Here is a 26,969-nt window from a genome sequence, read left to right on the forward strand (position 1 = left end):
AGGAGGCATTCAACATTTGGTTTGCGGGGGTCGATAATAATAATATGATAATAAAGATGGCATTTGTTAAGCGCTTACTACGCGCCTAGCGCTGTTCTGAGTCCTGGGGTAGATAGAAGGAGATCAGGATGCCCCATGTGGGGCTCACAGTCTTCATCCCCGTTTGACAGATGAGGTCACCGAGGCACAGAGCAGTGAAGTTTCTTTATCATTATTTATTTATGATGTATTTATTATTACCCTACTTATTTTGTTAATGAACTGTACATCGCCTTAATTCTATTTATTTGCTATTGTTTTAATGAGATGTTCATCCCCTAGATTCTATTTATCGCTATTGTTCCTGTCTGTCCGTCTCCCCCGATTAGACGGTGCGCCCGTCGAAGGGCGGGGACCGTCTCGATCTGTTACCGATTTGTACGTTCCAAGCGCTCAGTACAGTGCTCTGCACATAGTAAGCGCTCAGTAAATACTATTGAATGAATGAATGAAGTGGCCTGCCCAAAGTCACACAGCTGATGAGCGGCAGAGCCGGGATTAGAACCCACGGCCTCCGTCGCACCCAGCCCGGGCCCCTTTCCAAGATCCCTCCCCTTGGCTGAGGTTCTGTAATGTAAAGCCTGGATCTGTGACCTTATTTTTTATGATATTTGTTAAGCGCTGACCGTACTAAGCGTTGAGGTGATCTTGATTCTACCATTTGCCTGGTGTGGGACAATGGACAAGTCATTTAACTTTGCTGTAGAACAGTTTCCTCATCTGCAAAATGGGGACGAAATCGCTGCTCAGTCCCCATTGGACCGAAAGCCTACGCGGGACAGGAATTGTTTCTGATTTGAGAGAGAAGAGGGGTGGCCTAGTGGGTAGTGCCGCCAGCTCCCGCACTGGACTCACAGTTGAAGTAGGAGGGAGAACAGGCACTGAATGCCGATATCGCGGACGAGGGAGCTGGGCCAGGGAGAGGTGAAGTGACTCACCCGAGGTCACACAGCAGGCAGGTGACGGGGCTGGGATTAGAACCCATATCCCTGCTCTTTCCACTAGGCCTCGGCGCGTCTCACTCTTCTCAGCTAGAGGATTCTCCGACGGTAAGCGTCCCCGAGAGGCCTCTCTCTCTCTCTCACACTCCGCAGCGTGGCTCCGTGGAAAGAGGCCGGGCTTGGGAGTCGGAGGTCATGGGTTCTGATCCCGCCTCCGCCACTTGGCAGCTGTGTGACTTGGGGCAAGTCGCCTCACTTCTCAGAGCCTCAGTTACCTCATCTGTCAAATGGGGATGAAGCGTGTGAGCCCCACGGGGGACGACCTGATCACCGTGTATCCCCCCAGCGCTTAGAAGGGTCCTTCGCGCGTCGTTAAGTGCTTAACGAATACCAGGATTATTATTATTATTATCATTATGACTTGAAGCGTTTCACTCCCAACCGGTGACTCCGCTGGCGAACCTTTCAATGATGAATTGCCCGCTGAATTCCACTTTTCCACCGGAGACATCCTGTGAGATTTGGAAGAGGAACAGGAGTGAAAGGGAGGAGAAGATCAGAGTCGAATGACGGAAACGAGAATCGGCAGCGCGGCCTAGTGGAAAGATTCCGGACCTGGGAGTCGGGGAACTGAGTTCTAATCCCGGCTGTGCCGACTGCCCGCTGGGTGATCTTGGGCAAGTCACTCAGCTTCTCTGTGTCTCGGTTTAATAGTAGTTATTATTATTACGGTACTCGTTAAGCACTTATGTGCCACGCGTCGTGGCACATACTCCGCACACACTTCCGACACTTGGGGCGAAGAAAAATCCGGCCGCCTCGGCAGCGGGGACACGCAGCAGGTGGGAGGCCGCTTTTCCACCGGAGACATCCGGAATTCCCCTTCCAGGAGGTGTCGCAGTCATAACGTGTGACGTGATAATCTCGGCCCCGGGGGAGAAAAACTCCCACCCCTTGGATCTTATAACTGCTGCCCCATCAGTTCCTCCAGATTCGGGACCAAGCGCTTCAGCCAGCAGCCCCACAGACCAGCCAGGTGAGTATCTTTTACCTTTTTTAAAAAAGTGATATTTCAGTGCTTATCCTCCGCCAGGCACCGTATTACATTCTGGGATAGATAGAGCTAATCAGGTTGGACACAGCCCCTGTCGCACTCGGGGCTCACGGTCTTAAATCTCCATTTTACGGATGGGGTGAGGCCCAGAGAAGTCAAGTGACTTGCTCGGAGTCACACAGCAGACGAGAGGCGGAGCCTCTCGGACCATTAGAACCCAGGTCCTCCCGACTCCCGGGCCCGGCTCCATCCACTAGGCCACGTTGCTTCTCCGGACGTCTGCTGATTCGGTTGTACTGTACGCTCCCTAGAATTCATTCATTCAATAGTATTTATTGAGCGCTTACTACGCGCAGGGCACTGGGCTAAGCGCTTGCAACGAACAAGTCGGCAACAGATAGAGACGGTCCCTGCCGTTTGACGGGCTCGCGGTCCAATCGAATTGAACAGAAGCGAATGCGGTGCCCCGCACGTGAAGTCTGGCTCGCCAAGTCATCTCCGCTCCGTAGCCGACGCATCCCTCCCAGTACACCCCACCTCCATCTGCCGCGTTTCGGGAATTGAGAGCGTGCGCTCCATGTGGGCCGGGGACCGGATCCGACCCGATTAACCTGTATCTACCCCGGCGCCTAGAACGACGCGTGGCACAGAGTAAGTGCTTAACGAGTACCATAATAATAATCATTAAACCGAGACACAGAGAAGCTGAGTGACTTGCCCAAGATCACCCAGCGGCCAGTCGGCACAGCCGGGATTAGAACTCAGTTCCCCGACTCCCAGGTCCGGAATCTTTCCACCAGGCCGCGCTGCCGATTCTCGTTTCCGTCATTCGACTCTAATCTTCACCTCTTTCACTCCCGTTCCTCTTCCAAATCTCACCTTCCTGGATCTGGTTTTGGTCTCTAGGCGGCAGACTGTGGGCCGGGAAACGGGCTTACCGACTCTGGGGTGTAGTACTGTCCCTAGCGCTTAGCACAGTGCTCTGCGCACAGTCAGTGCTCGATAAATACCGCTGATTGATATGAAGGTAGAGGGAGTTCCAGGCAGGAGGAAGGATGTTCATTCATTCATTCATTCAATAGCATTTATTGAGCGCTTACTAGGCGCAGAGCACTGGACTGAGCGCTCGGAATGAACAAATCGGTAACAGATAGAGACGGTCCCTGCCCTTCGACGGACTTACGGTCTAATCGGGGGAGCAAGAGGTAGATAACAGGGGAGAAGAGAGTGAGGCACCGTGAATAGACTGTTATTTTCTTTCTTTGTGTCCCTTGATCTCTTTTCCCTAGTATTTTCTAGTTCCCTTGCTATCTTCTCTCTACCTTTTCTCTTCCCCTCCGTCTTTTCTCATTTTATTCTTTTTCTGTGCCTTTCCCCCCAAGTTATCTTGTCATTTTCCTCTTTCCTGGCCTTTTAAAAATCACCCTTTCTCTCCTTGCTCCTTCTTTGTTATCATCAGCTCCTTGTTTCTTCCTTTCTGCCTTTCTAACGCGCTTTTTTAAAAGTTTTTTAACTCCCTAAATACTATTCATCTCACCCTTTCCTCCCCACAGTACGCGCACACCCTTATACACACCCTCTGTAGGCTCCTTGACGCCAGGGATGATGTCTACTGACTCCGTTGTTTGCTCCGAATTCTCAAGAGAGTGCTCTTCACAGAGTAAGTGATAATAATGATGTTGGTATTTGTTAAGCGCTTACTATGTGCTGAGCACTGTTCTAAGCGCTGGGGTGGATACAGGGTCATCGGGTTGTCCCACGAGAGGCTCCCAGTTGATCCCCATTTTACAGATGAGGTCACTGAGGCACAGAGAAGATAAGTGACTTGCCCGCAGTCAGACAAATGGCCGAGCCGGAATTCGAACCCATGACCTCTGACTCCCAAAGGACTATGGATTGACTTCTTTTTCTTTCCCTGCGTTCTGCCTCCACTTTTCTTTTTCTTACCTCTTTTTCCATTCTTTTCTCATCTCTTCTGTTTATGTACTTGTGCTGCCTATTCATCAAATTAAATCCACTGAGGTTTTCGGAGCTTAGGGAATGTGTCTTTTATATAACTTGGTATATTCATTACCCTATTTATTTTGTCATTACCCTATTTATTTTGTTAATGAGATGTACATCGCCTTGATTCTATTTATTTGCTATTGTTTTAATGAGATGTTCATCCCCTTGATTCTATTTACTGCCATCGCTCTCGTCTGCCCGTCTCCCCCGATTAGACCGTGAGCCCGTCAAAGGGCAGGGACGGCCTCTATCTGTTACCGATTTGTCCATTCCAAGCGCTTAGTACAGTGTTCTGCACGTAGTAAGCGCTCAATAAATACTATTGAATGAATGAATGGATATTCTCCTTGAATTTAGGACAGTTCTGTACCCGGGGCCTGGGCTAAATAAATACTCCCGGTACTGATATGTCTATCACCTTCTCTCCTTCTTCCTATTCGTGCATTTTCTCCTTCATATTTCTCTCTTTTCTTTCCTCCTTTCCATGGCTCATTGGAAAGAGCACAGGCTTTGGAGTCAGGGCTCATGAGTTCGAATCCCAGCTCTGCCACTTGTCAGCTGTGTGACTGTGGGCAAGTCACTTAACTTCTCTGTGCCTCAGTTCCCTCATCTGTAAAATGGGGATTAAGACTGTGAGCCCCACGTGGGACAACCTGATTCCCCTATGTCTACCCCAGCGCTTAGAACGGTGCTCGGCACATAGTGAGCGCTTAACAAATACCAACATTATTATTATTATTATTATTAGTCCAATCTCTCTGTTCCTTCACTCCCTTCTGTCTCCTCTGGTCTTTTTTTTCTCGGCGATTTCTTCTGTTTCTCTCCCCTTTTTCTTCACTGTTCTGTGGGAAATAAACGATCACGAATCCAGTGGTCTCCATCCCCACTGAATATCAAGGAGAAGTAAGTTAACTCCAACTGCAGAAAATAATGAATTTTAATTTGGCACAGGCTAGGAATATTTACTAAACACTAGAATGCGTTAGCGAAAGAGGTCGTGACATCCGACAGACGTCTCGGAGCGTGGTCTAATAGGTCATCTGCCTTTATTATTACTAGCAGCAATCGATACTTTATTATAAATAATGAATAATAAAGGCAGATGACCTATCAATGCTAACACTTGTGGTATTTGTAAAGCACTTGCTATGTGCCCAGCACTGGGAAGCAGCGGGGCTCAGTGGAAAGAGCCTGGGCTTCGGAGTCAGAGGTCATGGGTTCGACTCCCGGCTCTGCCACTTGTCAGCTGGGTGACTGTGGGCGAGTCGCTTCACTTGTCTGTGCCTCAGTTATGCCATCTGTAAAATGGGGATTAACCGTGAGCCTCACGTGGGACAACCCGATTACCCCGTATCTCCCCCAGCGCTTACAACAGTGCTCTGCACGTAGTAAGCGCTTAACAAATACCATCATTATTATTATTATTATTATTATTACTCGGTACAGGGGTAGATACAAGATGATCAGGTCCCACGTGGGCTTCACAGACAGAGTAGGAAGGAGAACAGACATTGAATTCCCATTTGACTGGAAAAGGAACTGAGGCACAGAAAAGTTAAGTGGCTTGCCCCGGGTCACGCAGCGGGTGAGATTAGAACCCCCATCTTCTGACTCCCGGGCCCGGGCTCTTTCCGCTAGACCACACGGCTTCAGTCGTTTATCCTCCTGAATCTGGAGATCCAGGTTGCTGCAGATGTGTTTGGGCCTTTGTGGGAACGCGTCCTAAGTCTCCAAAGGACATCACACGGGAAGTCGACTAAGCGTTCAAAATTCTTCAGCTGGGATTTCTGCCCACCTGCCCGTTGGTTTTTATTACTGCGTATTTCCTCTCTCTGCAATTTGACCCTTCTTCTTGAGTCAATGTTTTTTACTTCAGGTGAATATCCCGTGAGACTAGAACCGCGCTTTGCATCCGGGAAGCTCTCCAGAAACACTTCTGATAACGCTCCATGATCATATAACGTTCCTTGCCGCTGGCTTGGAAGCACTCGGTCAGCTCACTCCCTCCTACCTCACCGCTCTGGTTTCTTACTACAACCCAGCTGGCAAACGTCACTCCTCGAATGCGCGGACTTCTCCCCAGTAGCTCAGTCTCATCTATCTTGCGCCGACCCTCGGCCCTGCCTTCGGCCTGGAACTCCCTCCCGCTTCACATCCGACAGACCGTCGCTCGCCCCCCTCCCAGAGCCAGATTAAAAGCACATCTCCACGAGATCTTCGCTAAGTCCTCGCTTCCTCTTCTCCCGCTCCCTTCCGTGTCACCCCTGCACTTCCCCACGGCACTGACGCGCACATCAGTGATTTATTTATTTACATTAACGTCCGTTTCACCCCGTAGACTGTAAGCTCCTTGCGGGCAGCGGCTGGGTCTACCATCTCTGTCATACTATGCTCTCCCAAGTGTTTGGTACGGTGCTCTGCACAGAGTCAGTGCTCGAAAAGATACCATCGATGGACGGGTTGATGGATTGTCCCACCGAGCTGCAGAGCATCGTGGCAATTTTCTCGCGATTCTTGGCGGAGATAGGCCGACTCTTATCCTAAGTCTCTCCTGACTTCCACTTGCCGGCATTGGTCGCTGACGCTCCCTTCTGGCTTTTATGCGGGGATCTCGGGATTCGGCGGTTCTGAAGAAATCAGGACGATGCTTTTGAGTGATCGGATGCTGGGAAGCTCCTTCGTCTTCCAGACGGTTACCGGGGTGCTGGGGAACGCAGTGATGTTCTTAATGTATATCTCCGTCTTCATTTCTCAGCCCCAGCAGAAGAAACCCACCGACCTTATTCTCGGCCACTTGACCGTGAGCAATACCATCACCCTTCTCACGCGGGGCGTCCCGGAGACGATGGCGGCCTTCGGGATGAAGAATATTCTGGATGATGTCGGCTGCAAGACGGTCGTGTACTTGAGGAGAGTGGCCCGGGGCCTGTCCATCTGCACCACCTGCCTCCTGAGCGTGCTCCAGGCCGTCACCGTCAGCCCCGGCACCTCCCGGTGGTCCCGGTTCAAACCCAGAGCCCCCCGTTACATCCTCCCCTCCTTCCTCTTCTTCCGGAAGCTTAATCTGTTGATCTACATCAATTTAATAGCCTCCGCCCGAGCCACCAGAAATATCACCTCCACGGGCAACACTTACCTTTCCAAAGACTGTCCTACCATCCCCAAGAGTAACGAATTCAGCGTCGCGGCCACTCTAACGGCCATCACCGTACGCGATCTCTTCTTCGTGCTCCTCATGAGCGGGGCCAGCGGCTACGTGGCGATCGTGTTACACCGACACCACGGGCGAGTCCGGCACATCCACGGCACCGGCCGCTCCGCCGCTTCCTCCGCCGAGACCCGGGCCATTCACACCATCCTGCTCCTCGTCTGCTGTTTCGTCTGCATCTATTGCATCGACAGCTGCGTCAGCTTCTACATAGGTTTCTTGACGGATTACGACGGTGGGCTGCAGAGCGCCACCGCCTTTCTGTCGGCGTGCTACCGCTCCATCTGCCCCTTGGTGCTCCTCAGCGGGGATCCCCGCATCCCCAAGCCTCAGTGTTTCACTGACAGGGGGAGAAATCCCTCTTCCTTCCTGGAGTCCTCGGATAAACGCGTCACCCCCTAATCCTCCTCTCCGTCGGGGTTTCCCCGTGCCTTCCACCTGGGCCTCCGGCCCGGGCTGGTGGAGAGAGCGTGGGTCTGGGAACGGAGGACCCGGATGCTCATCCCGGCGCTACCACCGGTCTGCCGTGTGACCTTGGGCAAATCGCTTCACTTCTCCGGTCCTCAGTTACCCGATCGGTAAAATCGGGGACTAAGATCGTGAAGCCCGATTTGCTTGTGTCCACCCCGCTGCCTGGCACGTAGTAAATGCTTCTCAGTCACCGCAGTCATTATTATTGTCGGTTGATTTGGGTTGCCTGCAGGTCGCTTTGGGCGGATTGTTTTCTCTCAGGAAGGTGGCAATCGACTGTTAGTCGGGGATAGACGCTTAGCGTTCTACCCCCAGTAAGCACTCAACAGATACCATTGATCGTTACGGATCGAGGGCTGTGCTGAACGCCGCCGTAGATGCGATCAAATCAGACTCAGTCCCTTTCTCACACGGCAGTCACAGTCCAAGGGAGGTGAATTGGTATTCACTCCCCCATTTCACCTATGAGGAAACAGAGGCACAGGGGAGTTTACTGACTTTCCCAAGGTCGCCCTGCAGGCAAAGAGCGGAAGAGGGATGAAAACCCATGTCTCTTGACTCCCAGTCCTCCGTTCTTTCCACTAGACCACCCCACTGCAAGGCGAAGACGTCGAATCGGTAAAATGTCCACTAAAAGGTTCTCCAACCTGCAAAATGGGCGCTCGTTCATTCATTCATTCATTCAATAGTATCTATTGAGCGCTTACTATGTGCAGATCACTGTACTAAGCTCTTGGAATGGACAGATCGGCAACGGATAGAGACGGTCCCCGCCCTCCGACGGGCTCGCGGTCCAATCGGGGGAGACGGGCAGCCGAGAACGATGGCGATAAATAGAGTCGAGGGGAAGAACATCTCATTGAAACGATAGCAAATAAATAGAATCGGGGCGACGTACATCTCATTAAACAAAATGAATAGGGTGATGAAGATCTATACGGTCGAGCGGACGAGCACGGTGCCGAGGGGATGGGACGGGAGAGGGGGAGGAGCGGAGGGAAATGGGGGAGAAGAGGGCTTAGCTGCGGAGACGTGAAGGGAGGGGGTAGAGGGAGCAGAGGGAAAGAGGGGGGAGCTCAGTCCGGGAAGGCCTCTCGGAGGAGGTGAGCTTTAAGTAGGGATTCGAAGAGGGGAAGAGAACGAGTTTGGCGGAGGCGAGGAGGGAGGGCGTTCCGGGACCGCGGGAGGACGCGGCCCGGGGGTCGACGGCGGGACGGGCGAGACCGGGGGACGGCGAGGGGGCGGGCGGCGGAGGAGCGGACCGTGCGGGGTGGGCGTTCACTCCAAACCCTTACATAAGGCATCAGTTCAGAGCCTGGCGCTTGACGAATACCATTCTTCTTCTTATTATTATTCACAGGAACACCATGAAAGTAGCTGAGGCCCTTTGGATCACAGGATCCTCCAATTCTTCTCCTCTAACTGTCCCCTTCTGTCTCCCCTTTGAATCTTTTCCGCCCCCTATGCGAGGAGGATATTTCCCCTTCTTCCCTTGCTCTACTGGAGCAGATCAAGGGTAAGCGTAACTATTCTAAACTCCCGAAGTGGGAGGAGATTAGAGAAACATTCCCACCGAATTCCAAAAAGCTCGCTACGTAGGAACAGCTTGACCGTGGATAGAGCACGGGCCTGAAAGTCAGAGGGACCCAGATTCTGATCCCGGCTCCTCCGCGTGTCTGCCGCGTGACCTTGGACAAGTCACTTCTCTGCGCCTCAGTTACCTCATCTGGAAAATGGGGATTGAGACTGGGAGCCCCAAGTGGGACAGGGAGTGTGTCCAATCCAATTTGCTTTTATCCACCCCGACGTTTGGTACGGTGCCCGGCGCACAGTAAGCTCCTAACATTGTAAAAAAAATGTAGTACATGAAACCTGACGCGATGACTCTTTATTCCGATATCACATCATGTTAGATGCAGGCAGGTGAGCATTGTCAGAAGAATGTTCCCTAATTCCTCTTCTACCCAAAATGTATAGGAAAAACACAAGTTCTGGCCAATCTGCATCAATACTAATAATAATTATGGCATTTATTAAGTGCTTACTATGTGCCAGGCACTGTACTAAGTGCTGGGCTGAGTAGAGGAGAAGCAGCGTGGCTCAGCGGAAAGAGCCCGGGCTTTGGAGTCAGAGGTCATGGGTTCGAATCCCGGCTCGGCCCCTTGTCAGCTGTGTGGCTTTGGGCAAGTCACTTCACTTCCTCATCTGGAAAACGGGGATGAAGACTGTGAGCCCCACGTGGGACAACCTGATTCCCCTGTGTCTACCCCCAGCGCTTAGAACAGTGCTCGGCACACAGTAAGCGCTTAACGGATACCAACATCATCGTTATTATTATTATCACAGACAGATCCGGTGTCCCACATGGGGCTCATCTACCGTCTCTCCTATTTCCCATTATGTACCCATTTTCCATTCATCTATCTCAAACCCTTCTTGAGCACTCTAAGATACCCAGCTTTTTACATTCTACCATCCCTTTTCTGATCTTGGCTAGTGGAAGGAATAGTATTGACTGAACACTTAGTATGTGCCCAGTCCAGTACTGAGCGATAGGAAAGAATTCACAGGTGAGAATTAGAGCCGTTCCCTATCCCTCTATTTATCTATCTCAGAATAAAATTCAAAGAGGGAGGGGAGATTGGTGACAGACACAGAAGGAGAGATGAAATGATATAAATTCACCATAAATAAATTCACCATAGCCCAGGGGGAAGGAGAAATATGACGACGTCTTTACCGACTTGGAGAACGCTCTACCTTTGAGTTCTCACGGAGGCCAGTATACTGCTTTGGTCTTCGCGAATCGTATACGTGAATCATATACGTGATATCATAACTGCGTGCAGAGCACTGTACTAAGCACTGGGGTAGACATGAGATAGTCGCAATCCACGATCTTCGTCGCCATTCCTGAGAAGGGAGTTTCCGAACAGCCTTCCTTCTCACGTGTCACGTGTGTCCTTCTCGCGTGTGAACCGTATACGTGAATCATACACGATCATATACGTGATATCATAACTGCGTGCAGAGCACTGTACTAAGCACTGGGGTAGACATGAGACAGTCGCAATCCACGATCCTCGTCGCCATTCCTGACCAGGGAGTTTCCGCAAAGCCTTCCTTCTCACGTGTCCCCTCAGTCAATGCAAGAAGACCGCGCCCAACGTGGGGCTCGAACCCACGACCCTGAGATTAAGGGTCTCATGCTCTACCGACTGAGCTAGCCGGTCACCTCCCCGACCCCCTTTCCTCGGGAGATGAAGGAAGCCGTTTGGGGACCACGCCTGTAATAAATAATGACGACGGTATTTGTTGACGACTTACTACTTCGGCCCGAGCACTGTTCTGAGCGCTGGTGACCATGACAGTAATGGTTATGCCATCCGGTAAGCCCTTACTGTGCGCCAAGCACTGTTCCAAGCGCCGGTAATAATGACAGTAATAATGATGGCGTTTGTTAAGCTCTTACCGCGGGCCAAGCTCCGTTCTAAGCGCTGGTAATAATGACATTAAGAATGATGGCATTTGTTAAGCCCTTCCTATGTGCCGGACACTGAACTAAGCGCTACGGTTGGGAAGGCAGGCTGTTGAGCAGAAATCCTCCAAGGGGCTCTAAGAGGCAGTGCTCTCACATCTCTCCGCCACATCCGTCTTCTCTTTGGTTGTTCGTCTCCCCGCTTCCAGACCCTGAGCCCGTTATTAGGTAGGGGCCGTCTCTGTCGCAGAATTATTCCTTCGTTCATTCAGTAGTATCTATTGAGCGCTTACTACGGGCAGAACCACTGTACTAAGCGCTTGGAATGAACAAGTCGGCAACAGATAGAGACGGTCCCTGCCGTCCGACGGGCTGACGGTCTAATCGGGGGAGACGGACGGACGAGAACGACGGCGATAAATAGGGTCGAGGGGAGGAACATCTCGTTAAAAGCAGTGGCGGCTAAATAGAATCGAGGCGACGTACGTTTCATTAACGAAACGAATAGGGTAATGAAAATAAAATTATACTTCCCGATCGCTTAGTGCAGTGCTCTGCTCACAGCAAGCGCTCAATAAATACGATTAAATGAATAAAAAAGCTCCACGTTTCAACTTCTTACAACGCGAGGATCGTCGTCGAGAAGATTTTTGCAAATAGGTTGAAACAGCTCAGCCGGGAGAGCGTTCGACTGAAGATCTAAAGGTCCCCGGTTCCATCCCGGGTTTCGGCCCGCTGCGTTTTTCTCTGTCTTTCTGCAAATCCTTCTTTCGAAGGCAGGGAATCTTTCTCGGTTCATTTACTCCAGTCCAGCCCAGACCACGGCCGTAGCCAACTCGGGGATGGGGACGGAGGAAGCGGCGATGCCGCGACGGGTTTTTGACCCCTTTCCCCTCCTTCCCTATGTGCGTGTTTCCCTCCTTCCCATCCTAGAGAGAAAGGCTTTAACCGAGGTCATGGGTTCTAATTCAGACTTCCCCATTTCTCAGCTGTGTGACTTTGATCAATTCACTTCACTTCTCTGGGCCTCAGTGACCTCATCTGTCAGATGGGGATTAAAAGACCGTGAGCCCCACGTGGAACGACCTGATTACCTTGTATCTACTCCAGAACTTAGAACCGTGCTTCGCACGTAGTAAGCGCTTGACGAATACCACTATCGTTATTATTAATCCCGACTCCCCCATTTATCAGCTGGGTGACGCTGGGCAAGTCACTTCACTTCTCTGTGCCTCGGTGACCTCATCTGGAAAATGGGGACTAAGACTGGGAGCCTCACGTGGGACCACATGATGACCTTATATCAGTGCTTGGCACAGAGTAAGCGCTTAAGAAATACCACCGTTATCATTATTATTATTAAGACAAATCGGAGTCACGGACACGGCTCCGTGTTGCTCTGAGACGGCAGTTGTTGGGGAATGTCCGAAGATATTAAATTATGAGTCAGGATGGCCGAGCGGTCTGAGGCGCCGCGTTCAGGTCGCGGTCTCCCCTGGAGGCGTGGGTTCGAATCCCACTTCCGACAGATTTTCATTTTACTTTCGTTCCTGAGGGTTCCAACTTGGGCCGTTCCCAAACAGGCCAAGGCCGTAGGATCCTAATACGAAGTGGTTTTTTTTGTTCAACTCTTCGGTTGGATACTTTGGACACTCCCCAACCTGTTTATCACCCCATCTTCTGGACTCCGAGTCCGTCTGGGGGTAGGGATGGTCTCAGTTGCCGAATTCTACTTTCCAAGCGCTTAGTACAGCGCTCTGCACCCAGGAAGCCCTCGGTAAATACCACCGGATGAACGAAAGCGTAGAATGCAGGAGGAAGAGGCGCCCGGCGGAGGAGTGATTTGAATGGAAGCAACGTGGCTCAGTGGGACGAGCCCGGTCTTAGGAGTCGGAGGACGTGGTTTCTAATCCCGACTCCCCCACTTGTCGGCTGTGTGACCTTGGCCAAGCCACTTCACGTCTCCGGGCCTCAGTGACCTCATCTGTCAAAGGGGGACGAAGACTGGGAGCCCCGCGTGGGACGACCTGATGACCTTGTAGCTACCCCAGCGTTTAGAACAGTGCTCGGCACGTGGTGGACGCTTAGCAGATGCCGTCGTTATTATTAATTTGGGATCTTGGGCTGTGCTGGCAAGTTCCAATTTCCCACAGATGGGCGACTCCGTCGGACACCGGCGGTGGCGGGAGATTGCGATCTCGCTTTCCTCTCGGTGAGTTTTTAACCGAAGAGCTTCCCTCCGAGGAGATGACGCAAAGGACGCTACCATTTGCTGCGAGAAGCCCTGGACTATTAGGCCAATGACTTAAATCAGCTATCGTTCGACACTTGATGACGAGCGGTCTAAACCCCGGGGAAGTTCTTCTTCGCTGACCAGCGATTTTCCTTTGCCATGTCGGAGTTCCCTTCTACGTCTTCTATCCCCTCGGATCTGTGACCTTTAGGCCCACGGAACTTAACGTCCGCATCTTTCAATGGTGCATTATAAATTATTTCCGTATTCGTATTAATATCTGTCTCCCCCTTTAGACGGAAAGCTCGTTTTGGGCAGGGAACGTGTTTGCCAATTCTGTTGAGGTGTGGCCTCCTCAGCGTTTAGTATGGAGCTCGGCACAGAGTCAGCGCTTCGCAAGTGCCATCATTCTTCATATTATTATCCGGCTTAATTGTAGCGTTCTCTTTAGTGAACCAGGGAAAAACGGCATCAGTCGACTCCGTCTACTAGGACGTCAGAAACCGTTTCCGTGCCTTCCTCGTTAGTATAGTGGTGAGTATCCCCGCCTGTCACGCGGGAGACCGGGGTTCGATTCCCCGACGGGGAGGAGAATGTGTCTTTTCCTTCCCTTTCCTGGCAAAATAATCGTAATAACGGTATTTATTAATAAGCGCTCACTATGTGCCAAGGGTTGTGCCCAACGCCGGAGTAGGTACAAGGTACGATATGTCATTTATTATTCTCTTTTATTAATGATGTGTATCGATCTGGGAGCCCGTCACTGGGCAGGCATCGGCTCCATCTGGTGCCATAGTGTACGTTCCAAGCGCGTAGTACAGTGCTCTGCACATAGTAAGCGCTCAGTAAATACCACTGAACGAATATCTATTTATTTCGATGGTATCGGTGCCTGTCTCCTTGTTTCGTTTTGCTGTCTCCCCCTTTTAGACTGTGAGCCCGTTGTCGGGCGGGGATTGTCTCTGCTGCCGAATTGTATTTCCCCAGCGCTTAGTACGCTGCTCTCCACATAGCAAGCGCTTAACAAATACCATCATTATTATTATTATTATGAAAGGCTATCAGGTGGTCCCACAAGGGGCTCACGGTCTTAATCCCCATTTTACAGCTGAAGAAACCGAGGCCCAGAGAGGCTGAGCTGCCCCAAGTCACACGGCTGACAAGGGGAGGAGCAGGGATTCGCACCCACGACCTCTGACACCCCAGCACGTGCTCTTTCCATTCAGCCGATCGTATTTATCGAGCGCTTACTGTGCGCAGAGCACTGTACTAAGCGCTCGGAATGGACAACTCGGCAACGGATCGAGACCCTCCCCGCCCAGCGACGGGCTCACGGTCTAAACGGGGGAGGCCGACGGCAAGGCCCAACGGAACGAAACAAAACAAGACAACGTCGTCAAGATAAATCGAATCAAGGAGATATACACCTCATTCATAAAATAAATAGGGTAATAAATAATATAGACGAACGAGCACGGTGCTGAGCCCGCTGCTTCTCTCTATCCCAGGTGGGGCTCAGAGTGTCCATCCCCATTTTACAGATGAGGTGACTGAGTCACGGAGTCAATGTCATCGTGGTGGCGTGTATTCGCCCAACGCTGTGCAGATATTCAGAGCCAAAAGGAAGTTAAAATTTAAACAAAAACCAACTCCCAGCCTCGGGACGGGGGTGAAAACTCCGAATTGGAAGCCGGTGATCGCCGAGGAAACACTCTCTGTGAAGGAGCCAGCGCTGTCTCGGGGAAACTCGGATCAGCAGCGTGAGGGACGACTCACTGGACTTCTCCCTCAGCCCCCAAAAGACCCCAGGCTCACGGGATCCCACCGTCTCTGTTAGAGCGACGAAGGGGATCGAGGGTAGACCGGCGGTGGCGGCGCAGTGGCGAGCGCGGCTGCCTTCCGGGCGGTCGCCCCGGGTTCGATTCCCGGCCGACGCGGGGATCTTATTCCCAGCATTCACCTATGATCTCTCGACTCTATATTAATGTCTGCATCTCCCCCTTCCAACAGTTGTCAGCACACAGAGAGAGAGGTAGATCGGCGCGAGTGATTAGACGGTGCTCGGCACGTGGTCGGCGCTTAAGAAAACCTCAGTTATTGTCGTTATTTTTAAGCGCTTAGCACAGGGCTCCTCACCCAGTAAGTAAATGTCACCGACTGATGGATGTCCCGCTCCTCCTGTTCCCTTCCCCATGGGAAAGGTCAGGGGAGGGAGAGGGAGGGGAGACCCAAGTAGGCCTCCTTCGGGGGGGGGGGGGGGGGGGCGTTCAGCTGGTAGGAAGGTACGAGCCGCACGGCGTCGCCGAGAGGACGCCACGTGTCTGCCGCGTGACCTCGGGCAGGTCACTTCCCTTCTCTGCGCCTCGGTTCCCTCATCTGGAAAATGGGGTCGAGCCTGGGAGCCCCACGTGGGACGGGGACCGTGTCCCACCCGACTTGCCTGTCTCCGCCCCGGCTCTCAGTACGGTGCTGGCGCGTAGTAAGCGCTCACCGAGTATTATCTGTTATCCCGGCTCTGCCTCTTGTCAGCTGGGTGACTGTGGGCCGGTCACTTCACTTCTCCGGGCCTCAGTGACCTCATCTGGAAAATGGGGATGAAGACTGGGCGCCCCCCGTGGGACCACCTGGTGACCCTGTGTCTACCCAGCGCTTAGAACAGTGCTCTGCACATAGTAAGCGCTTAACAAATACCGCTATTATCATTATTAGCACGAGGGTCCAGCGGTTGTAAAATGGGACGGGGATTGGGTCCGACGCGATCTGCTCGTATGTACCCCGGCGTTCAGTACGGTGCCCGCACAGGATAACAATAGTGATGGTATCCGTTAAGCGCTCACTATGTGCCAAGCGCTGTTCTAAGCGCTGGGGTAGAGGCGAGATCAACACGTGGGGCTCACAGCAGCGTGGCTCAGTGGAAAGAGGCCGGGCTTGGGAGGCAGAGGTAATGGGTTCGAATCCCCGCTCCGCCACTTGTCAGCTGTGTGACTGTGGTCGAGTGACTTCACTTCTCTGGGCCTCGGTTCCCTCACCTGTAAAATGGGGATGAACTGTGAGCCTCACGTGGGACAACCTGATTATCCCGTATCTAACCCAGCGCTTAGAACAGTGCTCGGCACATAGTAGGCGCTTAACAAATGCCAGCATTATTATCATTATCCCCATTCGACAGATGAGGCCCGGAGACGGTTGACAAGTGGCGGAGTCGGCACTGGAACTCAAGACCGTGCCCTTCCTACTATTCATTCCTATTTATTGAGCGCTTGCTGTGGGCGGTGTACTGAGTGACTACTTGTTTCGTTTTGCTGTCCGTCTCCCCCTTTTCGACCCGCTGTTGGGCAGTTACTGTCTCTATCTGTTGCCGAACTGTCCTCTCCCGAGCGCTTAGAACAGTGCTCTGCACACCGTAAGTGCTCCATAAATACAACCGAATGAATGAATGAATGCAGAGCACTGTAGTAGGCGCTTGGAAAGGCGCTCCGTAAATACAACCGAATGAATGACCGAAGGAATGCAGAACACTGTAGTGAGCGCTTGGAAAGGGGCTCCGTAAATACGACCGAATGAATGAAAGAATGCAGGACACTGTAGTGGGCGCTTGGAAAGGCGCTCCGTAAATACAACCGAATGAATGAAAGAATGAATGCAGGACACTGTAGTGAGCGCTTGGAAAGGCGCTCCGTAAATACAACTGAATGAATGAATACAGAGCACTGTAGTAGGCGCTTGGAAAGGCGCTCCATAAATACAACCGAATGAATGAAAGAATGCAGAACACTGAGTCGGAGCACTGTAGTAAGCGCTTGGAAAGGCGTTCCATAACTGAATGAATGAATGAATGCAATAATAATAATAATGTTGGTATTTGTTAAGCGCTTACTATGTGCCGAGCACTGTTCTAAGCGCTGGGGTAGACACAGGGGAATCGGGATGTCCCACTTGGGGCTCACAATCTTAATCCCCATTTTACAGATGAGGTAACTGAGGCCCAGAGAAGTGAAGTGACTTGCCCACGGTCACAGAGCTGACAAGTGGCAGAGCTGGGATTCGAACTCATGACCTCTGACTCCAAAGCCCGTGCTCTTTCCACTGAGCCAAGAATGCAGAACACTGTAGTGAGCGCTTGGAAAGGCGTTCCATAACTGAATGAATGAATGAATGCAGAACACTGTAGTAAGCGCTTGGAAAGGCGCTCCGTAAATACACCCGAATGAATGAAAGAATGAACGCAGGACACTGTAGTGAGCGCTTGGAAAGGCGCTCCGTAAATACGACCGAATGAATGAATGAACGCAGAGCACTGTAGTGAGCGCTTGGAAAGGCGCTCCGTAAACACGACCGAATGAATGAACGCAGAGCACTGTAGTGAGCGCTTGGAAAGACCAATTGGGCCACAACCCGCCAAGCCAAGCTGCTTCTGCTTCCCGGATACCGTTCTTATCATTACCATTTTTATTATGATTCTCATTATCACCGCCGCCCGGGAGGAGCGGCTGCCGGCCCGGCCCCGCCCCCTCCTGCCTATTGGGGCCCCGGGGGGAGGCGGCGTGGTGACGTCACCGCCATCCCGCCTCGGCCGTGGCGTCGGGCGCCGGGCGCCGGCCGGGGGCACCGAGACGGCGAGGCCTCCGGCAGCCTAGAGGGGCCCCGGAAGTGGCGCTGCAGGGCGGCGGTGCGGGCGTCCCGGCCGGGGCCCGGCTGGGGCCCGCGGGCAGCGCCCACCCCCATCCCCGACCCCGACCCCGACCCCGGCCCCGACCCGACCCCGCAGCCGTGAGTCCGCGGCCCGCGGCCCGGGGGGAGGGACGGGGGGCGGGGGGGGAAGGGGCGGCCCGCTGCGGCTGCTGCTGCGCTGCGGCCCCGGCGACACTCTAGCCCCAAGCCCCCCTCTCTGGCCCCCCTCCTCCCCCCCCCTCTGTGTCTCTCTATTTCTACCCCTGTCTCTCTCTGCCTCCCTGTCTCTTCCTCTCTCCGTGTCTCTGTCTTTCTACTCCTGTCTGTCCCTGTCTCTCTTTGCCTCTGTCTCTATATTTCTCTCCCTGTCTGTCTCTGTCTCTCTCTGCCTCTCCCTGTCTCTTCCTCTCTGTCTCTGTATTTCCATCCCTGTCTCTCTCTGCCTCTGCCTCTCTCTCCCTGTCTCTCCCTGTCTCTGTCTCTAAATTTCCACCCCCGCCTGCCTCTGTCTCTCTTTGCCTCTATCTCTCTCCCTGTCTCTCTTGGTCTGTGTCTCTCTTTGCCTCTGCCTCTCTCTGTCTCTAAATTTCTACCCCTGGCTCTGTCTCTCTTTGCCTCTGTCTCTCTCTCATCCTGTCTCTATATTTCTATCCCTGGCTCCCTCTGCCTCTCCCTGTCTCTGTATTTCTATCCCCGTCTCTCTCTGTCTCTGTCTCTCTTTGCCTCTGCCCCTCTCTCCCTATCTCTACCTCTCTCTGTCTCTAAATTTCTACCCCTGTCTCTGTCTCCCTCCCTGTCTCTGTATTTCTGTCCCTGTCTCTGCCTCTGTCTCTCCCTCTCCCTGTCTCTTCCTCTCTCTCTGTCTCTGTATATCTCTACCCCTGTCTCTCTCTGTCTCTCTTTGCCTCTGTCTCTATCTCTGCCTCTCATTGCCTCTGTCTCTGTCTCTCTATCCCTGTCTCTCTTTGCCTCTGTCTCCATCTGTCTCTCTTTGCCTGCCTCTATATCTCTATCCCTGTCTCTATCTCTGACTCTCTTTGCCTGCCTCTCTCTGTCTCTGTATCTCTCTCCCTGTTTCTTTCTATCTCTGTCTCTCCATGTGTCTCTCTGTACCTCTGCCTGTCTCTCTACCCCCATCTCTCTGTCTCCATCTCTGTCCCTGTCTCTCGCTGTCTCTCTCGGTTTCTGTCTGCTCTGTCTCTCCCTGACCCTCTTTGTCTTTCTGTATCAGTCCGTCCGTCTCTGTCTCTTTAACGGCAGTCATTAAACACTTGCCGTCATCACCATCGATACTATCTGTTGAGTGCTCACCGTCTGCGGAGCGCTCTACCGAGGTCTTGAGAGAGAGCGGTAGAACAGAGTTAGGAGACGTGTTCCCTGCCCAGGATGAGCTTATTATGTGCCACTCTGGGTTCCAAGTGCTGGAGCAGATACAAGGTGTTCAGTTGGGTCCCGTGTGGGACATGGACTGTGTCCAGCCTGATGATGTATTTACCCCAGTGCTCAGTACAGTGCCAGCACATAGTCAACACTGAGCAAAAATCATTTTTAAAAATAGTCAGACGCAGTCCCTGGCCCACCTGGAGCTCAGAGTCCAAGCGAGAGGGAGAACGGGGATTGAATCACCATTTTACGGATGAGGTAACTGAGGCCCAGAGGGGAGAAGCGACTTGCCCAAGGTCACCCAGCAGACGGGTAGCGGAGCAGGGATTAGAACCCAGGTCCTCCTGACTCGTAGGCCCGCGCTCCATCCGCGAGGATTTCTGAAAGGAGGCTTCCTTCTCTCCCCAGCAGCCTTGAAGACGAGCCCGAGGAGGGTCTCCGGCGAGCGGGGGGCGGAGGGATCCCGTCCCGGGACCGTGGACGATGGCGGCGGAGTCGAGGCGGGGGGCTGCCCTGGAGCCCCAGGCCCCCCGGGAGCACGAGGGGCTTCTGACGGTGAAACTGGAGGAGGACTGGGCCTGGGGCGCGGAAACCATCCGACACGGGAGTGACGAGATCTTCCAGCAGCGCTTCCGGCAGTTCCGCTACGAGGAGGCGTCGGGTCCCCGCCAGGCGCTGGGCCGCCTGCGGGAGCTGTGCCGCCTGTGGCTGAGGCCCGACCGGCGCACCAAGGAGCAGATCCTCGACCTGCTGGTCCTGGAGCAGTTCCTCGCCGTCCTGCCCGCCGACACCGGGGCCCGGGTGCGGACCCGCCGCCCCGAGAGCGGGGAGGAGGCCGCGACCCTGGTGGAGAATTTGCAGCGAGAGCTGGGTGGACCAAAGCAGTGGGTGCGAGAGGAGAAATTCTTAGTAAGTGACGTCCGTTCAGCCGTACTTAGGGAGCGCTTCCTTTGGGCAGAGCGCGCTACTGAGCGCTTGGGAGAGTACAATGTAACAGTAAGCTGAGACACATTCTTTGCCTGCACCGTTACTCCGGGAGGTGAGATTTCTGTGCTAGAGGATGGGGGAGGATCAGGAGGGGAAGACCGATGCCATCCATTGCCTCTGCGGCGCCCATCTTCTCCCGACTGGCGACGAACCCCCTCCCCAGGGTCACCCCAGGACTCCCAGTGAAAGATGGCACCTGGCCCAAACCCCCTTCGGCCTCTCCGCGTCACCCTCCGGACGCCGCCGCCGTCGTCACGAGCCCATCTCTCGGGATTCCCCTCCCACGTCGGCCTCCGCCGCCGAGCCGCCCCTCGGCCAGGCGCGCGGTCTGCGAGCCCATCGCTTCCCCCCTTTCTCCGGCACCCGGACGCGTCCGGGAGGTTTTTCTCCCCCCGTGCGCCTCCGACCCGGGCTGACCCTGGTCTCGTATTCAGGCGCCCATCTGCGGAGCCCTTCCCCGGGGCGGGAGGGCCCACTTCTCCCCATTTCTTATTCGTTTCGCCGGGCACCCGATGACGAGTCAAACCGCAGTGAAACCGGTCCGCCACCGGATAGAGCGAAGAGTTCTGTTCAAGTCTTAGTCTAATTTAAAGGGTAAACTCATTCACATACGCACACCCGTCCAAACGTTTGCCCCGAGTTCACGCAGGTGGTCCACGACGGAGGAGTTGGGGGAGTCCGGCCGGCTCGTGGCGTGGTCCGGTTCTCAGCTCCCGCCAACCGCCCCGTTTTGGTCGTAAATCTAAGGTGGTACAGCCCGGCCGCGGCCGTCCGTTCCCCCTTTTATCCTCACCGGCTAGGGTGAAAAAGAGTCCTTCCGTATTCGCTGCCTCGGGCATCGCGACCGTGATTTGCCGCTCCGGGCGTGGTGGTTTGCTGCTCCGGGCCCGTTACCGGGTAGAGCAGGGAGGGAAGCCTACCCTTCCCTCCGTGCCCACCCCGCGTGCGCGTTACTTGTGCAGCCGAACAGAGTATGGGGGCAAGTGTCCTTGACGCACATAAGAAAAGAGCCAGCATTCAGTTACGTTCAGGCCTAGTTCCTCCTCGATTTCCTTCTTCCGCGTTCAAAAGCAGTCACTCGTAAAATGGCCTCCCCTCTTCCGAGCCCTACTGAGCGCTCCCCTCCTCCAGGAGGCCTTCCCAGACTGAGCTCCCCCTTTTCCCTCCGCTCCCCCCACACCCTCTGCTCCTTCCCCTCCCCTCAGCACTGTGCTCATCTGTCTCTATTATTCATTACGCTATTTATTTCGTTAATGAGGTGTCTATCTCCTTGAGCCTATTTATCTTGATGATGTTGGCTCGTTTGATTTCCTTCTGCTTCGCTCCGCCGTCTCCCCCGTTTAGACCGCGAGCCCGTCACGGGGCAGGGATGGTCTCCATCTGTTGCCGAATTGTCCCATTCCGAGCGCTTAGTGCAGTGGTCTGCACAGAGTAAGCGCTCGATAAATACGATTGAATGAATGAATGAGCAGAGTAAGCGCTTAGCGAATGCCGTCATTATTATCATCGTTAGTCTCCCCAGTGCGCAGTACAGTGCCCTGCACGTAAGCGTTCAGTTACCGCTGGTCGACGGGAGGTCTACTTTCGGAGACCTTTAATGGGACTTGCAAAGAACTTCTCTGACCCTCCCAACGCCCCCGGGCTGTCCCGTTCCCCGTTCCAGGTCCCCGCCGGTGCCCCTGGCCAGGAAGTGCTCGCGGAGGACACGGCGATCCCGGGAGCCACCCGAGCGTCGCTTCCGAGCCCGCCCCGGGTGGGCTCGTCTCCGACGCGGCAGGACTTCGGAAACCTCCGCCTCCTCGGAAACCGATACGGTACTCACCACCTCCCTCTCTCTGTAGTGACCCCCCCCCCCCCCCCCCCGCCTCCCGTCTCATCCCACCCCGTCTTGAAGCAGCACGGCCTAGCAGAAAGAGCACGGGGCGGGGAGTCGGAGCACCTGGGATCTCATCCCGGCTTCGCCGGCTGCCCGCTCTCCGACCCTGGGCGAGCCGCTTCGCTCCTCTGGGCCTCGGTTTCCTCATCTGGAAAAGGGGGATCCAGGACCCCTTCTCCCTCCTACTTACAGATGTGGGAACTGATGATCTCCTCTCTACCCCAGAGCTTAGCCCACAGGAGGCATTTAAAAATTCCACAGCTCTCGATACCGGTATCATTCAGAGCCGTACTAAAATCGTCTCTCTTCCAATCCCTCATTTTCCCCAGCCTCTATTCCCTCCCTCAACTTTTGCGGCCGGGTTCGTATCCCTCCAAGCACCTCGATACTCATTTCGCACAGCGCAGCTGCTCAGAGTGTAACGTCAGCCTCCCCCACCAGCCCCTAAGCTCCTGCGGGGCAGCGACGGTGACTTACCGACTCCGTCCTGCTCACGAGCACTGAGTTTAATGCACGGCACCCGGCGAGTGCTCAGTAAGTACCACTGATCGACAGAGAAGTGGTTATAGTGACAGGGTCTGGGAAGTGCCTACCGACCGCAGGTTACTAAGTGTTGGGAGAGGGGGGCCTTTAGACCCAACGTAGTCCCTCAGAAGTGTACGGGAATCCAATCCACCTCAGTTCGCGTCAGAGAACCACGGAGCTGGCGGGGAGTGGATCGAAGGCCCAGCTGGGCCGCGGTCTAGACGCCTGCGGGATCTGACCGGTCCTCCTTAGGCCCCGTTCCCGCCCCTCTTCCACGGAACCGATATCGCCGTCTCTTCCCACGTAGGTCGTCAAACCGAAAGCCGGACTTCGGAGTCGGCTCTCCCAGAGGAGGGACTCTTCGAAGAAGCGGATCCGCACAGGGGGTCCCCGGGAGAACGCCCGCCGAGTATCCCCCTGGCTCCCGGGGAGGGGATGACCCGTGACTCCGAGGGCCGGCAGTGGAGGGATCCCTCGGGGGGAGGTCTGAGGAAGTTGAGCGGCCGGCAGAGAGCTGTAAGAGATGTCCGGGACATCCCTTCGAAAACCTCCACGAGCAAGGGGACCTATGAGTGTTGTGACTTTGGGGAAGCTTTCGAACAGAGCCCTCGCTTAATGGGACTGCAGAAGACACCCCCGGGGGAGAAACCCTACAAATGTGATGAATGTGGGAAAGCCTTTAGCCGCCACTCGACCCTCATTCAACATCAGCGGATTCACACCGGAGAGAAGCCCTATGACTGCAGTCAGTGCGGCAAAGCGTTCAGTCGCAACTCGACCCTCATTAAGCACTGGCGAATTCACACAGGAGAGAAGCCCTATCACTGTCCTGACTGCGGGGAGGCCTTCAAACAGAATTCTCACCTCATCGAACATCAGAGAATCCACACGGGAGAGAAACCTTACAAATGCGGCGAGTGCGACAAAGCGTTCAGTCGCCACTCCACCTTCTTCAAACACCGGCGGACTCACGCCCGAGAGAGACCTTTCAAATGTACCGAGTTCGGCAAAGCGCTCAGGCAGTCGAGAAACTTAATGGTGCACCAGAGGATCCGCGGGGGAGAAAAGCTGTATCAGTGTAACGAGTGCGGCAAAGCTTTCAAGCAGAACACGCACCTGATTGAGCATCAGCGAATCCATACGGGAGAGAAGCCCTACAAGTGCGGCGAATGTGGGAAAGCCTTCTGTCAGCACTCGACCCTCATTCAGCACCAGAGGATTCACACCGGCGAGAGGCCCTACAAATGTAACGAGTGCGGAAAGGCCTTCAGTCGCCACTCGACCGTCATTAAGCATCAGCGAATTCACACGGGGGAGAAACCCTACCGGTGTGACGAGTGCGGAGAAGCCTTCAAACAGAACACGCACCTCGTCGAGCATCAGAGGATTCATACCGGGGAGAAACCCTACCAGTGTAAGGAGTGCGGGAAAGCGTTCAGTCATCACTCTTCCATCGTTAAGCACCAGAGAACTCACACGGGAGAGAAACCCTACAAATGTAACGAGTGCGGAAAAGCCTTTAGGAGCCGCTCCACCCTTATCGAGCACCGGAGGATCCATCCTGGGGAGAAACTGAGCCCGGGCTCGGGGTTTCGCACCGATTTCTCGGAGTAAGCAGGCGTCTCCAGCAAAATCACCGCGGCTTTTGCGTCGGGGGGTCGTTCGGGACCGGACCTCGGACATCTCTGGGGCATTTCCGCGTCGTGCGTCGTCTTCTTTATTCAGAACGTGCAAGGAGCCGGCCAGAGGTCAGCCGGTCTGGAGGGTGGTGGGTGGAAGTAGGGGATCGTTGGTTTCTCGGACCTCGCCTAGCGCTCCTTCCCGCTGTTAACCGTGGGTGCCGGAGCTTCGGGTCGTGACGTGTAACTTCTCCTCTCGGTTGGCGTTCCTTAGATCTTGAGCCCCCTGTGGGACGGGGACTTCGATCCGATCCTCCTGGATTTAACCCGGGGCTTGGCGCAGTGATTGGCAGAGAAGAAGTGCTTAATAAACTCTGTGGTGGGGTTATCTTCAGAGGAATGGGGACGATCCCGGCTGAAGCACCTAACTTCCGTTCGCGTTAAGTCCGTTCTTTTTTCACTTCCGAAAAGTCGTATGACCCTATAGATGTGGGTTCACCGTCCATTCGCCGGAAAATTTACCACAAAAAAGACACTTGTATGCTCATCTGATGTCCGTGGCCAATTCTTCACTCGTCGTTTACTTGATTTTGAACGTCCTCCGGACTGTAAGCTCTTTGTGGGCGGGGAATGTTTCCACCCCCTCTGTGGTGTTGAGAGATCATAGTTAGGTTTGGTCAGTGATCTGCCCAGTCCAAAACTGTGTCCTCAACGGAGGCAGCGGGATGTTTGGAGAAACGGGGTGATGACTTGTTCCTTCATTCGGTCGTATTTATTGAGCGCTTACGGTGTGCAGAGCGCTGTACTAAGCCCTTGAAGAGTGCAATTCAGCAACAGAGAGAGACGATCCCTACCCAACAACGGGCTCACAGTCTAGGAGCGGGGAGACAGGCAAAACCGGTACAAGTAAGCAGGCATCAATAGCATCACTATAAATAAATAGAATTATAAATATACACGCACCACGACTTGTCCTCATCAATCTCCGTGCCGTGCTGGCTGCATCCTAAATGGTCCGTCTGGTAATCCGTCCTGTCAGATGGTATTTGTGAAGCGCTTCCTGTGTGCCGGGCACCGTGATAAACACTGTGGTAGACACAAACTAATCGGGCTGGACACGATCCGTGTTCCACATGAGGTCCACAGATCGCAGGTGAAGTAACTGAGGCCCAGAGGAGTGAAGTGACAGCAGGCCGGGGGCAGAGCTGGATTAGAACCTAGATCCTTTCTGACTCCCAGGCCCTTTCCCTACCCACTAGACCACACTGCTTCTCTACCGTGGGCATTGTGTTCATTTCCCCGGACCCCTCTTTGAAGCTGGTCAACAAGTCTTTCCGGGTAATAGGTTCTGCCTTTACAACCTGATGTGAAACAAAATGTCTTTCGGTAGTTTTGAGTTTACCCGCCTCGCGTTCAGTGGATCTCCTCTGGTGTCGGCGTGATTAGATTTGCTAAGTGACCGTTCCTCGAGGTCAGCCCTCATTTTTCCAAAGAAGGAATTTTTCTTCCGCTCACATTAAAACGAACCCTCTTGAACGTAACAGACGCGCGTAAGGATTCGCTGGGAAGAGCCCATTCGACGTCGGGCACTTCACGGTGAACCGAAACTCTGGACGCGACAGATGTGGAAAACCTATGCCCCGGGGCTGATGCCACGCTCATCAGCTGAAATTGCCTCCTTGGTAGAGATCCCGAAGACAGGTTCAGCCTCGGACACTCTTTCCAAACTCAGGTTTATTTGACGTCAGGAAAGGTGTGTTCGTTGGGAGGAAAGTCAGAGTTTGGCTCACTCGGAATTTTTAGGCCATCGGGAGATTAAATTCCAAGCGGAGGGAGTGGGCTAACCGTAGTCAGTTTCTGAATGGCCTGGGCTATCGGTCCGTTCAGCTGGATTGGACGAGTCGAGGCAATGATTTTCGCAAGCTTTCCCCAAAGAGACCAGTTCTTAAGGCCCACTGCGAACCCGTCCCGTTCTTCAAGACGGGGTCATCAGCAACCAGAGACTGCGAACCCCTGAAGGAAGGGCAAAAGGTGATGATCTTATGTCCAGAAAATTGTGCCGTGTCAGATGGAATTTGGAATATTCACTTCCCGCCTCTGCGTGCTACCAGATAATTATTGAACTGCTTGGGCGCATCGGGGTCTGCTCCTTTTGTCCTTAGCTTTAAACCGTGTTAATGCATAGAAAGTAAAAAAGGACAAAGTCGAGAGACAGCTGAGGCGAACTACAGAGCTTAAACGAAATGATTCCTTGTCTGTCATTCTTTTTGGCTATATTATGAGGGAGGGAGGAGGAGGAGGGACATTAATTTTCTCTCTGGAAACTAAGAGGAATTAGGATGCAGGTTGCCACGGATGTGTCATTTTATAACTCCTAGGAATACTAGAATCCAGTCCATTTAATACTAACAAGGACACAAGTTAGAACCCACCCCCTAAAACGTCTGCGGTGAATCTGTAGGATGGATGTACAAGGC

At 53.6% G+C, this 26,969-nt stretch overlaps 2 protein-coding genes and 3 non-coding genes across 6 annotated transcripts; 4 read left to right on the forward strand and 1 right to left on the reverse strand.

Moving 5' to 3' along the window:
- The first annotated feature begins 6,685 nt into the window (after positions 1-6,685).
- Positions 6,686-7,651, forward strand: ORNANAV1R3005 (vomeronasal 1 receptor ornAnaV1R3005). Its single transcript, NM_001253397.1, has one exon. It carries the CDS (start codon positions 6,686-6,688, stop codon positions 7,649-7,651), a length of 966 nt encoding a protein of 321 aa, NP_001240326.1.
- A 3,229-nt stretch (positions 7,652-10,880) lies between these two features.
- Positions 10,881-10,953, reverse strand: TRNAK-CUU. Its single transcript has one exon. It is a non-coding gene; the product is annotated as a tRNA-Lys (tRNA).
- Positions 10,954-12,643: 1,690 nt separating this feature from the next.
- Positions 12,644-12,726, forward strand: TRNAL-CAG. The gene has a single exon. It is a non-coding gene; the product is annotated as a tRNA-Leu (tRNA).
- A 1,222-nt stretch (positions 12,727-13,948) lies between these two features.
- Positions 13,949-14,020, forward strand: TRNAD-GUC. Its single transcript has one exon. It is a non-coding gene; the product is annotated as a tRNA-Asp (tRNA).
- Positions 14,021-19,719: 5,699 nt separating this feature from the next.
- On the forward strand, positions 19,720-25,039 carry LOC100086583 (zinc finger protein 397-like). 2 transcript variants are annotated; one of them, XM_029053714.2, is made up of 4 exons: positions 19,720-19,743; positions 19,894-20,394; positions 22,136-22,286; positions 23,181-25,039. In XM_029053714.2, the coding sequence occupies exons 2-4, from the start codon at positions 19,969-19,971 to the stop codon at positions 24,485-24,487; spliced, it is 1,884 nt and encodes a 627-aa protein (XP_028909547.1). In that variant the 5' UTR covers positions 19,720-19,743; positions 19,894-19,968; the 3' UTR covers positions 24,488-25,039. The 2 variants fall into 2 exon arrangements, with proteins under 2 accessions (XP_028909547.1, XP_028909548.1); XM_029053715.2 differs by having other exon boundaries at positions 19,728-19,743; positions 19,897-20,394.
- Positions 25,040-26,969: the final 1,930 nt, after the last annotated feature.

This window comes from Ornithorhynchus anatinus, chromosome X3, assembly GCF_004115215.2.
Source record: "Ornithorhynchus anatinus isolate Pmale09 chromosome X3, mOrnAna1.pri.v4, whole genome shotgun sequence".
NCBI lineage: Eukaryota > Metazoa > Chordata > Mammalia > Monotremata > Ornithorhynchidae > Ornithorhynchus > Ornithorhynchus anatinus.

Excerpts from the sequence above, each read along its gene's own strand:
- ORNANAV1R3005 (NM_001253397.1), top strand. The coding sequence starts at position 6,686 with ATGCTTTTGAGTGATCGGATGCTGGGAAGCTCCTTCGTCTTCCAGACG.
- LOC100086583 (XM_029053714.2), top strand. The coding sequence starts at position 19,969 with ATGGCGGCGGAGTCGAGGCGGGGGGCTGCCCTGGAGCCCCAGGCCCCC. Across the intron at positions 20,395-22,135 it reads TGCGAGAGGAGAAATTCTTA|GTCCCCGCCGGTGCCCCTGG; the intron begins GTAAGTGACGTC and ends TCCCCGTTCCAG. Across the intron at positions 22,287-23,180 it reads CCTCCTCGGAAACCGATACG|GTCGTCAAACCGAAAGCCGG; the intron begins GTACTCACCACC and ends CTTCCCACGTAG.